This window comes from Mytilus californianus, unplaced genomic scaffold (genome assembly GCF_021869535.1).
Source record: "Mytilus californianus isolate M0D057914Y unplaced genomic scaffold, xbMytCali1.0.p SCAF_10, whole genome shotgun sequence".
Taxonomy (NCBI): Eukaryota; Metazoa; Mollusca; class Bivalvia; order Mytilida; family Mytilidae; genus Mytilus; species Mytilus californianus.
In genome coordinates this window covers 21,109,249-21,125,983 of record NW_026262582.1, presented here as the reverse complement: position 1 = coordinate 21,125,983, position 16,735 = coordinate 21,109,249, and the positions used below count along the sequence as shown (strand labels likewise).

Below are 16,735 nucleotides of genomic sequence, written 5' to 3'. Positions count from 1 at the left end.
TGAAAATTGAAGCTTAAATTGAAATCTTGACATTGTGATAAAGATAAATACCTGAAATAATTTGGAAACGATAAGAATCAGTAAATCCATATACATATAAGAATTGTGGGCAATTATATTGAAAATTAAATATCGTTATGAAATTTGAAATGTAAATGTTATTGTAATTTAAATCCTTTACAGGTTTGAATGAGACCCAGACCATTCTATATGAATTGAGAGATGATTTAGAACAACTAAGAAATATACCGTTAACACCAGATTCAGTTATTGAGGTAATGTAAGGAAAGGTTTGTCTCTGAGGTTGTGCTCACACTGAAAGTTGTATACTGTAAACCTGTTAACCATTACCTTCATCGAATGAACATTGTTTTCACATTAAAGTTCTGGTAAAAAAAATGAACACCAGTTTAATTACTGTTTATTACTTTATTTTTCATGGATACCAATTTTCGTGGATTGAGGAACAATTGTTTTTTCGTGGATATTTGCTCATGCTTTTGGGAAATTCTACATTCAAGCCTAAAGAAAATTTTCAATTCATTACATTTGAATTCATTATATAACTATAAATCCACAAAATTTGATATCAAAGGAATAATTATGAATCTGCAGTACCTGCATACCTGTACATGAGAAATGTTCACACAAGATAAATTACAAGAACTTCAAATGTTCATTACATTTCTCCGTCAGCTTCCGTGGCAGTTATGAAAACTGTTCTTCTGACTTGGAGTACTATATACATGATATATGACAGATCTAAAGAAGTCTTGATTATGTTATAAAATAACACAGGCTTTAGCAGCATAATGACAACTTTAACAATGAGTAAAAAAGACTACTTTCAATGTGAAAGACATCATTTTATACTATAAATGCATGCAATAATTTCTGAATTCACATTACTTAAAATTCAGAAATTATTGCATGCATTTATTATTGCGTTTTTTGACGAATGGACAAAAATGCATGATTAATTATTGTGATTTAAGGAAAATCTGCTTGTTGATATCTGTATCAGATATCAGAATGCAAGTTCTTATTATTGCAAAGCTCACCTAGTTGCATTATTCGCATTATTACAAACCTTGCAATGATTTCTAAATTTACAGTACATTTAACTATAGAATTGTATTAAAGCATTCATTATACTTTTTGCCAAGTGTATTGTCTATTGATTCGTAAACTGTCTATTGAACCTACACCTCAAACTATATTAAGTTCATGACTGAGTCCAATCACTGTACACATAGATAAACTCCTCCAACATAACCTTTTTGCAATAATATTCTAGATGCAAAAGTCACACATTTGGAATTCAGGCAACATTGAGAAGAAAAAAGAGAGAATTGCAGGAACTCCCAATGGATTGAGACAAAGAGATTCTCAAAAGGGGGCAGGTTTTGGAAACTGCTTCACTCTCCTTGTTAGCCTTAAATATTTTCTATATTTTGTTGTTAAGGCGTGTAACTTAACCTCACACTGCTTTGAAGTCCTATCTATTTTCTATATTTTCAGCTGTGCTGCTAAGTCCTCCCATATTTGCTTTTTCTGCAAATACTATTAAATTGTTTTCTGTGCATGGTCTTGATGCCATAATTTTATTAATGCCCCTTTTTCCAAGTGTGTCTACTCAATTTAGGAAGACTTTTTCAAGTGAATGACGTGTATGATGATTGCTATTACTGTAACTTTTTTTAAAAAACTATGCAATTTGAGTTTTGGACCAAAAAAGTTGGTATACAACTTAATTTCACAATATAATGACACTGTGCAACTACCCTGTATTATTTTGTTTAAAGCCCAATGTAAACGATTTACTTGAAGAGCGCGTGAGAAAGTCACTTTCCATTTCATTTTATTTTTCTCCTGTTTAAAAATCTTTTAATCGACTGGCACTGTGTTTTACAATCAAGACTAAATAAACAGTTGTAGCAATTCAATGTGGTATTTTTCTTGTCTGAATTGTCAAAAACAACATGATATTTTGTTAAAAAAGCAATTTATTTTATATTTTTGTAAATAGATATAAGCACAGATGGTCCTATTTTTCATCAATTATTAAAGATATAATCTTTCAAGTATTCAAATAATAACCGATTAAATTAGGATGACCAGAATCATTGTCATTCCATGTCTGTTACAGTTTCAGTTGAAATGCATACAGATATTGAGGATACATGCCATCAAGGGGTACCTCATAAAATTTCATTCCCCAAACATTAATTCCTCAGTTTTTATTCATGAAAAGTGCATATACTATCTATGGGTTGTGTTTCTTGAGTTTTATCAGTGTTTTTATACGCCCGTCAAATTTTTGACGGGACGTTTTATGGTATACAAATGTCCTGCTTCCGTCCGTCTGTCCGTCTGTCTGTCTGTCCGGCGTAAACATGTTGCACCGTAACTTGAGAATGACTTATCCAAATTTCATGAAACTTAAGATAGTTGTTTCTTATGATGGTCAAACGATCTGTATACTTTTTGGTGAAAATAAGATTAAAACTTTTTGAGTTACGGGACTTAGTAACTAAAACAGGTGTGTGTTTTTTTTTCACATGTCACGCCGTATCTCAAAAACAATTTATGATTATTGCTTAAACTTTACACACTTCTTAGTTATATTAATCTTAAGATCTGTATACTTTTTGGTTTTGATTCAAAATTTTATTTTTGAGATATTGATTTTTTTTTTTTTTAAAAGGGGGGTTTTCACATGTCGCGCCGTATCTCAAAAACGATTTATGATTATTGCTTAAAATTTTACACACTTCTTCGTTATTTTAATCTAAAGATCTGTATACTTTTTGGTTTTGATTCAAAATTTTATTTTAGAGATATTGAGTTTTTTGTAAAAAAAAAGGGGGGGTTTTCGCATGTCACGCCGTATATCAGAAACTATTTATGCTTATTGCATAAAAATTCACACACAAGATGACGGGTGTATCATGCGCTCATGGCGCAGCTGTTTATTGTATATTGAAAAACATTTATTGATGATTACAAGAAGGAAATAAATAGGCATTCTGTTCAGAACATGGGGAAATTCATTTTGTCATTACGGTGACTAGCTATAGACTATTGTAAATGTAGCTGTCCACCTATTACAGTTCAATGAAAATTCTGACCAAATTTCAATTTGTTTCATCAAATCAAACTGTTCAACTGTTCAGAAATTTTAACCAATTGCCATAGAAGAACACAGTCAAGTCATCAAAGGGCAAAGTGACAAAATAAAATTTTCAATTATTCAATGGAAATGCACAGTTTTGCTCAATGCGATCACAGCCTTAGATGCATATAGACTGTACCACTGACTTCAGTGAGTGGGATAAGATAATTTGTCACTTGAGACAGTTAATTTTTCAAATTAAAATTAAAACACAAGAGTTGCAGAGTGATATAATGAATCATAAAATTGAATTGTTGAAAGTGGAGATATACCATATTGCATGATATACAGTGGTTGGATCTGTTTATCTTATGATTTTTAGAGGATATGTAGACAAATCTTTATAGTTATCCTTCTTTTCTAATGATCTGCAAAAACGTATGCTCTATTTTAACGATTTTCACTGTACTTTAAAAATAATGCTTATTTGCACAGTAAAAAGACATTACTAATTAAAGCAATGTGTAGATAAATAAATTTTATCTGTTTGTGCTGAAATCTTTTAATACTTTGTACTGTAGATTGATTATACTCATTTTCGTGGAAATGAAAAATGTGTATTTTTGTGGATATTTGATTTCTTGGTTTTGTTAAAAGTTTGCATACAAGTCCATAGAAAATTATACTTTGTTGAATTATTCAATTCATGGTTTCTCTGTAACTATGAAAGCAATGGAAATTGGTACTGCAGGAATAATTATGAATCCAAAGTATCTTATTACAAAATTTTGAACTAATAAATATCTTCATGCATTATCTCCCCCTTAATGGAGCTGGAAAAAGTGAGATTTTTGTAGCTCCAAAAGGTTGAAAGGTATAATGCCTTTGACTGACCTTTTTGTCCAAGAACTCATAAATTTACTATGCTTTCTCTGTAGTTTCTATAACACAGATCTTTTGAAAAATTGAAGTTGTGATACCTATTCTATTCTTGAAACCAATGAAAATTTAAATAATCCTATTGTTTCGAATTCTTTTGGCTAAGATAATTTTTAAAGTAGGGATCTAGACACGCAGTTTGTATTTGTTCAAATAGTTTCAATTGTTTGTAATATTTTGATACATATCATTGGAGAAAGATCTATTGATCAAGTTTGAACATTAATTTCAATGGCTATCTTTGTAAGAAATTCAATTACCTTCCTTTTCAAATAAGACTTGATCAAACTGAATCTTATTCTTCTGGAGGTGAAGCAAAATTTTTTTCCAGAATGCTGGCAGTGTTGTACCAACATATTTATATATTTTTCAACGAAAAACATGATTCATAGGTTGCTGTTCATTTTCATCTGCTTTTATTATCCAAACAGTTTTTTTTATTTATCACCTTAATTATATTTGTGGTGAAAATGATTAAAAAAAAAAATTATAATAACCTTTTCATCATATTAATTAGTAAAAAATGCGTTATACACATTGCAAAGAAATCTTTGTATATTTCTACTTATACAGCTAGAGTGGTTTCAATATCAACTGATAGACACAAACCCCAAAAAGACAACTGCCTTATTTACAGAGGAAAATTTTAATTTATGTGTTTTCAGGAAGCTGAAAGTGAACCAAATGATTCGAAGAAGAAGAGTCGTGGACTTGGACTGAGGAGTAAACGGAAAGAGAAGAAGTCGAGTGACACCTCACTGACAGATAGTGATCTCATGAGAACCAGTTCTTCCAATCCAAACCTTGTACATTACGAGATTAGCAGAACACGACCCAGCAGTATGTCTGATGCTCATTATACCGGTGGAAATGATTCGTTTCTCAGTCAAGACACTTATGTAAATGATTCCAAGTTAAGAGAAACTTTTGTAGTAAAGGCTGAGAAAGGTATGTGAAGTTAAGAATGAAAAAAAAACCCAACATAATCTAGATCTCAATAGGCTTAGAAAGGTATTAAAACTGATGTGAGTTAAGGAATTTAGAAAAAAGACATCTAGAAGAGGAGGAGGGGATGTCATCCTGAATTCCCCAAAAAATAACACATTCTTTCCCGTATCCCGAAAAATTATACATTAATCCCAGATTTCAATTAAGGTAAATCCTGAATTCCCGCAAAAAAATGCCCAATCCTAAATTCCCGCTAAAATAAAGGCCTAATCCCAACATCATGAAAAAACTCTACTAGAAGTTAGTATGTGGGAAGCTAAAAAGTTTTACCTTTTCATTTTAATTAGTACATGAAGATCAAAGATTTTTTGAAATAAAAATTTAGAAATTTACAAGAGTCTTCAGCACTTGCATAAGAATTGAGTACATTTTAATGTAGTTTTATACTATATGTTAAAGGCTTTGAGGGAAGAAAATCTTGGTGTTTCAGTGCTTTATGCAAAAATGTTAGCACTGACTATGCTTTTGCAGGACAAGAAAACTTCATAAAATATACATTCAATTCTTATATTACTTATTTTGTGACCAACAGAAACCAGTTCAAATCAAATATACATTGTATGTGTATATGGTATAAAAAAATCGATTGAAAAAAAACCCTGTAAATGTGGGCATGACCAATAATTGTGAGTTTTATTGAGTCTTGTAACTTCAATGCACAGAAGTATTGATCAATAAGAATGCCAGAATCATATGACATTTTCTTCATGTAATTGTTTTTAAGATAAAAAGAAATATAGGAAAAAAATCATTAAAACAGCAACCAAACAACAGAAATAGAAACCAAAATGCACCCAAAGGTTAACATATAAACCAGAGGTCAAAATATGGTTTTTAAACTTCCTTTTTTTTTCAGTTCATAAAAATCTCAAATCCTTACTGAACATAATTGGAACAGAACGAGATCGTCTGAAGCAAGCAGTTGTAGATAATAACAATTGGTCAGGATCATCTGCAAGTTTGAATAAACATCTTATTGAAGTAAGTTATATGGCATACATTTAGGCAAGTTTGAATAGACATATTATGGAAGATGGGTTATAAAATAGTTATGCATGTTTAGATGGACATTTTCTTAGAGTAAGTCAATTGACAGTTAGGCAAATTTGAATTATTGAAGTAGCAATTGACAGTAAGGTAAGTTTGGATAGTAAGTTATATGACCGTTAGGCAAGTTTGAATAGACATGTTATTGAAGTAAGTCAATTGACAGTTGGGCAAGTTTGAATATGCATCCTATTGAAGTAAGTTACACATGTATGACAGTTAGGCAAGTTTATATAGACATCTTATGGAAGATAAGTTATAAAGCAGTTAGACAAGTTTGAATAAAAAACTTATGGAAGATAGTTATAAGTCAGTTAGGCAAGTTGAACAGACATGCTTTTGAAGTTTGTTAAAATTCATTTATTTAATGGCAGTGAGACAAGTTTGAACAGAGTATGGGGAAAGTCCTAATTGACTATGATTTAGGAACTTGAATCTATCTTGTTGTACTTATTTGTTTGAAATTACTTAATTTTTTTATTTTTATGCCCCACCTAGAGCCATTATGTTTTTCCGTATGTGTGTCCCTTCGTTCATTCGTTTGTCCGTCTGTCCTGCTTCCAGGCTTTAGGTTAAAGTTTTTGGTCAAGGTAGTTTTTGATGAAGTTGAAGTTCAATCAATTTGAAACTTAGTACACATGTTCCCTATGATATGATCTTTCTAATTTAAATGCCAAATTAGAGTTTTGACCCCAATTTCACGATCCACAGAACATAGAAAATGATAGTGTGAGTGTGGCATCCATGTACTATGGATACATTTTTGTTGAGTAATAAAATATATATTTCACAATAAATTGTTATTTGTACTTTTAGGCATTGAGGCAGAATGCAGAATTACGTAATAAATTAGCAAAGATTCATGCCGAGTCAGCAGTTCAATCTGACACAAAACTGGTACCCCCATCATCACCAATCTTATCACCTGTGCTAAACTTAGATAAGGTAAGATATAAAACTGGTCCCACCATCATCACCATTCATATCACATGTGCCACACTTAGAAAAGGTTTGACATAAAACTGGTCCCACCGTCATCACCAATCTTATCACCTGAAACAAACTTAGATAAGGTTAGATACAAAACTGGTACCCCCATCATCACCAATCTTATCATCTGTGCAAAACTTAGATAAGGTAAGACACAAAACTGGTCCCACCATCATCACCAATCTTATCACCTGTGCCAAACTTAGATAAGGTAAGACACAAAACTGGTACCCCCATCATCACCAATCTTATCACCTGTGCCAAACTTAGATGAGGTTAGATACAAAACTGGTCCCACCATCATCACCAATCTTATCACCTGAAAAAAACTTAGATAAGGTTAGATACAAAACTTGTCCCACCATCATCACCAATCTTATCACCTGTGCCAAACTTAGATAAGGTTTGATACAAAACTGGTACAACCCCATCATCACCAATCTTATCACCTGTACCAAACTTTGATAAGGTAAGATACAAAACGTCCCACAATCATCACCAATCTTATCACCTGTACCAAACTAAGATAAGGTAAGATACTAAACTGGTACCCCCATCATCACCAATCTTATCACCTGTGCCAAACTTAGATTAGGTAAGACACAAAACTGGTGCCACAATCATCACCAATCTTATCACCTGAAACAAACTTAGATAAGGTAAGATACAAAACTGGTGCCACAATCATCACCAATCTTATCACCTGAAACAAACTTAGATAAGGTAAGATACAAAACTGGTACCACCATCATCACCAATCTTATCACCTGTGCAAAACTTAGATAAGGTAAGACACAAAACTGGTCCCACCATCATCACCAATCTTATCACCTGTACCAAACTAAGATAAGGTAAGATACTAAACTGGTACCCCCATCATCACCAATCTTATCATCTGAAACAAACTTAGATAAGGTAAGATACAAAACTGGTGCCACAATCATCACCAATCTTATCACCTGTACCAAACTAAGATAAGGTAAGATACTAAACTGGTACCCCCATCATCACCAATCTTATCACCTGTGCCAAACTTAGATTAGGTAAGACACAAAACTGGTACCACAATCATCACCAATCTTATCACCTGAAACAAACTTAGATAAGGTAAGATACAAAACTGGTGCCACAATCATCACCAATCTTATCACCTGTGCCAAACTTAGATAAGGTTAGATACAAAACTGGTACCCCCATCATCACCAATCTTCTCACCTGTGCCAAACTTAGATAAGGTTTGACACAAAACTGGTCCCACTGTCATCACCAATCTTATCACCTGTACCAAACTAAGATAAGGTAAGATACTAAATGGTACCCCCATCATCACCAATCTTATTACCTGTGCCAAACTTAGATAAGGTAAGACACAAAACTGGTGCCACAATCATCACCAATCTTATCACCTGTACCAAACTTAGATAAGGTAAGATACAAAACTGGTCCCACCATCATCACCAATCTTATCACCTGAAACAAACTTAGATAAGGTAAGTTACAAAACTGGTACCCCCATCATCACAAATCTTATCATCTGTGCCAAACTTAGATAAGGTAAGACACAAAACTGGTCCCACCATCATCACCAATCTTATCACCTGTGCCAAACTTAGATAAGGTAAGACACAAAACTGGTACCCCCATCATCACCAATCTTATCACCTGTGCCAAACTTAGATAAGGTTAGATACAAAACTGGTACAACCCCATCATCACCAATCTTATCACCTGTACCAAACTAAGTTAAGGTAAGACACAAAACTGGTCCCACCATCATCACCAATCTTATCACCTGTGCCAAACTTAGATAAGGTTAGATACAAAACTGGTACCCCCATCATCACCAATCTTCTCACCTGTGCCAAACTTAGATAAGGTTAGATACAAAACTGGTACCCCCATCATCACCAATCTTATCAATTGTGCGAAACTTACATAAGGTAAGATACAAAACTGGTCCCACCATCATCACCAATCTTATTACCTGTGCCAAACTTAGATAAGGTTAGATACAAAACTGGTACCCCCATCATCACCAATCTTATCACCTGTGCCAAACTTAGATAAGGTTAGATACAAAACTGGTACAACCCCATCATCACCAATCTTGTCATCTGTACCAAACTTAGATAAGGTAAAATACAAAACTGGTCCCACCATCATCACCAATTTTATCACCTGTACCAAACTTACATAAGGTTAGATACAAAACTGGTACCCCATCATCACCAATCTTATCACCTGTGCCAAACTTAGATAAGGTAAGATACAAAACTGGTCCCACCATCATCACCAATCTTATCACCTGTGCCAAACTTAGATAAGGTTAGATACAAAACTGGAACAACCCCATCATCACCAATCTTGTCATCTGTACCAAACTTAGATAAGGTAAAATACAAAACTGGTCCCACCATCATCACCAATTTTATCACCTGTACCAAACTTACATAAGGTTAGATACAAAACTGGTACCCCATCATCACCAATCTTATCACCTGTGCCAAACTTAGATAAGGTAAGATACAAAACTAGTCCCACCATCATCACCAATCTTATCACCTGTGCCAAACTAAGATAAGGTTAGACACATAACTGGAACCACCATTACCACCAATCTTATCACCGGTGCTAACTTAGATAAGGTTAGAATAACACATAACTGGTCCCAACATCATCACCAATCTTATCACCTGTGCCAAACTTAGATAAGGTTAGATACAAAACTGGTCCCACCATCATCACAATCTTATCACCTGTGCCAAACTTAGATAAGGTTAGATACAAAACTGGTACCCCCATCATCACCAGTCTTATCACCTGTGCCAAACTTAGATAAGGTTAGAGTAACACAAAACTGGTCCCACCATCATCACCAATCTTATCACCTGTGCCAAACTTAGATAAGGTTAGATACAAAACTGGTACCCCCATCATCACCAATCTTCTCACCTGTGCCAAACTTAGATAAGGTTAGATACAAAACTGGTACCCCCATCATCACCAATCTTATCAATTGTGCGAAACTTACATAAGGTAAGATACAAAACTGGTCCCACCATCATCACCAATCTTATTACCTGTGCCAAACTTAGATAAGGTTAGATACAAAACTGGTACCCCCATCATCACCAATCTTATCACCTGTGCCAAACTTAGATAAGGTTAGATACAAAACTGGTACAACCCCATCATCACCAATCTTGTCATCTGTACCAAACTTAGATAAGGTAAAATACAAAACTGGTCCCACCATCATCACCAATTTTATCACCTGTACCAAACTTACATAAGGTTAGATACAAAACTGGTACCCCATCATCACCAATCTTATCACCTGTGCCAAACTTAGATAAGGTAAGATACAAAACTGGTCCCACCATCATCACCAATCTTATCACCTGTGCCAAACTTAGATAAGGTTAGATACAAAACTGGAACAACCCCATCATCACCAATCTTGTCATCTGTACCAAACTTAGATAAGGTAAAATACAAAACTGGTCCCACCATCATCACCAATTTTATCACCTGTACCAAACTTACATAAGGTTAGATACAAAACTGGTACCCCATCATCACCAATCTTATCACCTGTGCCAAACTTAGATAAGGTAAGATACAAAACTAGTCCCACCATCATCACCAATCTTATCACCTGTGCCAAACTAAGATAAGGTTAGACACATAACTGGAACCACCATTACCACCAATCTTATCACCGGTGCTAACTTAGATAAGGTTAGAATAACACATAACTGGTCCCAACATCATCACCAATCTTATCACCTGTGCCAAACTTAGATAAGGTTAGATACAAAACTGGTCCCACCATCATCACAATCTTATCACCTGTGCCAAACTTAGATAAGGTTAGATACAAAACTGGTACCCCCATCATCACCAGTCTTATCACCTGTGCCAAACTTAGATAAGGTTAGAGTAACACAAAACTGGTACCCCCATCATCACCAATCTTATCACCTGTGCTAAACTTAGATAAGGTAAGATAGTAAACTGGTACCCCCATCATCACCAATCTTATCACCTGTGCCAAACTTAGATAAGGTAAGACACAAAACTGGTGCCACAATCATCACCAATCTTATCACCTGTGCCAAACTTAGATAAGGTAAGATACAAAACTGGTCCCACCATCATCACCAATCTTATCACCTGTACCAAACTTAGATAAGGTAAGATACAAAACTGGTCCCACCATCATCACCAATCTTATCACCGGTGCCAAACTTAGATAAGGTTAGATACAAAACTGGTTCCCCCATCATCACCAATCTTCTCACCTGTGCCAAACTTAGATAAGGTAAGATACAAAACTGGTCCCACCATCATCACCAATCTTATCACCTGTGCCAAACTTAGATAAGATTAGATACAAAACTGGTACCCCCATCATCACCAATCTTATCACCTATTCCAAACTTAGATAAGTTTAGAATCACATATAACTTTTGTCCATATCATTTTTGGTCCAGGGGCTTCAATGGCCTATATAGAGGTCATAGTTCATCTACATTGATTACTAGCTTTTCAACGCTGCTGTGGTGAGTTCAATTTAGGCACCCAGGCTCATTCCATTGAGTGCTGAAAAAGGTGTTGAACACCAAAAATCAATGAATCATATTTCAATTTAACAAAAAAATGGACTGACAATGACCTCCTTAGCATTGTCACCAAATTTGAATCGAGTAGCCCTTAATTCAAGTTACTTGTGACAAACTTAAAAAAAATTTCACTGGAACTCATCTAACACAACAGATTCTTTAATTATAGTTTCCCTAGACATACATGTATAAGAATGTCTTTATATTTTAAAAAAAAACAGAATTTGGAATATGTAAGTCGATTTGCATGTCATCACAGTATATGGAAGGAAAAGATCTCTGTTTAAATTTGAGTCAGTAGATATCATTGCAAATAAAATAAGTTTTGTTTATTTATTTCTTTTAGGATCACGACCATGTTTTATCACAGTCTTTATCAACAGAGAGTTGTTCAATATCAGAGTACTATGATGCCGAGGAGTTCCGAGAGTCAGCCAGTGAATCATCATCTGAGGTGTGTATGGATCAAATTCCATCAGAAATTTATTTAAGCGTTCTTTAGTAGAAGCATTGTCAATATGGAGCAGTCCTTAACCATGACACAATTATTTTTCCAAATAAGGAAACAAAAGCTGTGAATGGTTTCAAAGATTATTTTTGAAAACATCAAACTAGAATATTATCTATGGTCTGTTATTTCTGTAGACACTTTGTGGTTTGTTATTTCTCTATTCGTTTGTTATTTCTCTAGTCACTTTGCGGTCTGTTATTTCTCTAGTCACTTTGCAGTCTGTTATTTCTCTAGTCACCATGCAGTCTGTTATTTCTCTAGTCACATTACAGTATCTTATCTTTCTGTCTGTTATTTCTCTAGTCAATTTGCAGTCTGTTATTTCTGTCTGTTATTTTTTTAGTCACTTTGCAGTCTGTTATTTCTCTAGTCACTTTGTAGTCTGTTATTTCTCTTGTCACTTTTTGGTCTTTTACTTTTGTAGGCACTTTGAGGTCTGTAATTTCTCCATTCACTTTATTGTCTGTTATTTCTCTAGCAACTTTGTGGTTTGTTTTTCTCTAAATTTATTAAATCAACCACAATTTCAATTTTCAGCTTTTGTATACGGTAAGAAAAACAAAATGACTTATTAATTCTATCACCTAGATTTTTTTTCAAATTATTTGGAGTTTTGAATTATCTCAGTTTCAAGGTTTAATTATTTTAACCCATTAATTTGTTTACGTTTTAATTATGTAACACTCAGAAACCTGTCCATCAACCCAAATGTGTCCAATACCCTAAACATGTCCATATGATGTCACTGAACTCCAAAACTTGTCTAGTTGATGAAAGATGTCAAGACATGTCCTTTTTATGAATACTCAAATGTGTCCAGACTTTAAAAACGCCCAAACATGTCTGTCTTTATCAAAAAGTTATTTTTAATCACATTATGTTGTTTGAAAACAATTCCAGTCGACAATTTTACAGGGAGCTTAGACCCAGTCTAAAAGGGTAAGAATAGAAAATTCTGGATTATGTAATCTATGCTAATTTTCGAAGAGATGATGTTTTCTTTTTCTGGGGAAAAAAAAGGGTTGTTGGTCAGTAGCTAATTTTAGGATTGTATGAAAATAGCCACATGATGTCAAATGAAAAATGTGGGCTCTGTCCCATTTGAAAATTTCCCTGCTAAAACACTGTCTGAGTACTTTTCATGAATTCAATTTTTTCCCCATCTCAAAATAAAGTTGCGCATTTAAAATAGCTTCTATTTAAATTTTACCATTACTGCAATATTACAAAATCTCCACTTTTGATTTTCTTCTTTTAACCTCCGTAACTTTTTGTTTTAATTTTCGGGAGACGTGCCCAAAATACATCTGCATTGATGTACTCAGATAGTTGATTTAAATTATTTTGCACTCCAGCAGAAACCCAACATCTGCATGCATTTGTTTCTCTGTGATATATTTTGATTTTGCCATAGACGTTACTGACATCACGTGCACTGAGGAGATATAAGGGCTAAAAATTTTGAAAAGTTGTGGCGTCTTAAAGTGAACATGTTTCAGCTGATATAAATTATCAGACAGATTTGGGCAAGAAAAAATGGGACACATTTGAGCGAAGTAAATAAGTGGTGAAGTAATATTGGACAGGTTTGAGCGATTTTTTATTTTAAGGACACGATAGAGAGAAATAGACACATTTCTGAGGATGGATATGTTTGAGAGTGTTACGAATATTATCATTCTTTTGTTGGTTTAAATTGTATTTATCCTCTCCAAACTGATGGAAAACATTATGGTCTTACAACTATATGCCAGAAATTTATACATATATTATTTTAATGCTTTTGATTCTTTTACAGGTGTGAAATTTTATTCCCAAATTTCTCTGAATCCTAAAATTCTTATTCCCGAATTTCTCTGAATCCTAAAAATCTGTAAATTGTCTAGTCTTAACTTCAGTCCTGCATTTTCTTTTTATTTATACAAATTAGTGAAAGTATATTGACTGCATTTATTTCATAATGCATTTTTGTCCCCAACACAAAACTGTGCCCTGGACATGCAAATACCAGGAGTCCATGCATGTGTCTGTGCAACTGACCATGTGTCCATGCATCCATCCGTTTATTACAGGATTGTCTTGGACAAGATTGAAAATCAGTGCTTATCAATTATTTTTACAGGACTTATGTCCCTTGGAAATGTAAATTCTTTTATAGAAAATTACTAGGTTAGCTCTTTCAAGTGTACAATTCTTGCCAGATTTATATGAAATTTATATCAAAGGTTTATATCAGCAATGTCTAAGACGAGTAGGAAAATTAGTGCCAATCATCTATTTATAAAGTAGTTATGTCCCTTGGAAATATAAATCATATAGAAAATTGCATTGTAAGTGCTATTAAGCTTACATTTCTTGTAGGATTGTTAAATAACTATATATATCAAAGGTTTATATCATCAATGTCTTGGACAAGTTCAAAAATCAGTACTAATCAAGTTTTGCTCCTACAGTGACCTCGCCTGCCCGAAAAGAAGGGTGGCTTTCTTGGTGTCCTTAACCCCACCCTTCTGCCTTCCAAAACAAAAAAGGTCAACCGTCTTCCCTCCAAAGCAAAAAAGATAAATCTTCTGCCTTTTCAAAATTAACTTTTCAAATAATAATAAATAACATGTAATTCTGAGTATCTGCTAAATTAATTACCTGATTGTTTGAACATTCTAATAAACTGACAATGACATACAGGTACACATTACCTAGTCTTTGACAGTTTTATCACCTCTATTGATGATTGAATTCTGCTAATTAGGTGATTAAATATTTTTGAATACTTGATATTTAATACGAAATGAAAATATCTGTGTGTGTTTCACTCATAATGGTTATGTACAGCATGTACACCTGAACAACTTTGTTTAAGTACACATTAAATCGTATTTCTTGTATAACAATATTAATGGCATACAAAGTTTTGACTATATTAGGTAAAATAGAAAATGTTCCGTTTTTACTCTGTTTGAAAGAAAATCACATTTTGAACATAACCAAGATTGCATCACAGCCTCTTTTACCTCTCTATAATACTCCTTACTTGGGAGCACTTAACAAATACTAATTTGTAATAATTATGGAGAAAAAAAGTAACTGTCAATATATACCTTATACAATTTATGCATCAATATGATTGTATTATCTCAAGTTTCACCTCTTGATCTTATATTTATAATACTCCTTTTTTAGGAGCACTTTGGTGTGCATATAAAAATACTTATTTGTAATAATTATCGAAAAAAAGTATTTGCTAATGACATATACTGTATCATGTTTATGTTTGAACAAGTAATTTAAATATAAATAAAATTATTTCTTAAAAAAATCAATTTTGCATTTATATCATCAACTTTCAAATTTATGTATTTAATTTAATAAACTGGTAACAGTACCAAAACATTCAACTTTCTGATGAAAGTTTTCTCTACCAGATTTACATTATATTTAGATTATAATTAAAACTAATATGCTTTGCTTTATGGTATAGTAATATGATAACATATATTTTAAACTGGAACCAAAACAAAGAACAAAATAATTTTTAAATATACTTAAAATACAACTATTGTTCTCTAGTTGAGCCTTGCAATAATTAATTTTGTTTTTAGGGAGTGTGCCAATAGCCCAATATTGTAAAATTTGTCAAAAATTCTTAAAATTGGTACACTTTCTATAATTAGGGTATATTTCATCAACACTGTTCAACAGTGCCCTAATAATTTGGCTGATTGCGCCCTTCTTGTGTCTAGCACCCTTCTGGCTGCCCTGAAGCTGGGACAAGCTAGGATTGTGATGAAATTTATATCAAGGGTTTATATCAGAAATATTTCGGTCAAGTAAGAAAAACAAACAACTTTTTTTTCAAATAGACATGCCCCTTGGACATAAATTATAGGGAAAATTGCATTGTAAACGCTCTCAAGCTTTTCTTTTCATTATAACAAATGCATTTGATTAAACTGGTCAATTTATTTAACTTTATTTTACTTTAAAACCTATATTTTTACAAAAAATGGACTTTTAGGCAGCCTTTTCAAAAATACATATTAAATAAGCTTATCACCATGTTTGTATATGACTCAAAGTGTTTATTTTAGTGTCTATGTTTAGTATAATAATATCTTCTGATATTGATAGTTTTATACGTTCTCAATCCAAACAAAACACAGTGGAGTAGTTTAGCCTAGTTTAGTTCAGTTACTTATAATGGCATTGTGAGCCTGATCTAACATATGCATTGTTCCCTATGATTATACTGTAACAACATAAGCTTAATTGAGTTGGAATTGGGTTTACATTCAGTAAGCTATGAATATGTATTTGGATATAATTTCTGAAATGAATTTTTTATGATTTTATGTTTTGTAGCAATCCGATGAAGATGAAATTTCAAGTGAAGAGAATGACACAGATTATACTGCTGTTCATAGTGGTAGATATACATATACATAAACATATACATATACATATACATATACATTCATGTACACATTCATATACACATATAAA

The 16,735-nt window shown here is 33.1% G+C and overlaps 1 protein-coding gene across 4 annotated transcripts in view; it reads left to right on the top strand.

The window, feature by feature from the left end:
• LOC127717760 (oxysterol-binding protein-related protein 3-like) overlaps positions 1-16,735 on the top strand; it is a 60,647-nt gene that overhangs the window by 26,314 nt on the left and 17,598 nt on the right. For 3 of the 4 annotated variants that reach the window (XM_052223556.1, XM_052223557.1, XM_052223555.1), the window contains exons 8-14: positions 184-275; positions 1,298-1,429; positions 4,720-5,002; positions 5,919-6,043; positions 6,926-7,054; positions 12,071-12,178; positions 16,595-16,658. In XM_052223556.1, the coding sequence (XP_052079516.1) occupies positions 184-275; positions 1,298-1,429; positions 4,720-5,002; positions 5,919-6,043; positions 6,926-7,054; positions 12,071-12,178; positions 16,595-16,658 (933 nt within the window). The remainder of the gene's footprint in view (positions 1-183; positions 276-1,297; positions 1,430-4,719; positions 5,003-5,918; positions 6,044-6,925; positions 7,055-12,070; positions 12,179-16,594; positions 16,659-16,735) is intronic. The other variant, XM_052223558.1, reaches the window with a different exon arrangement.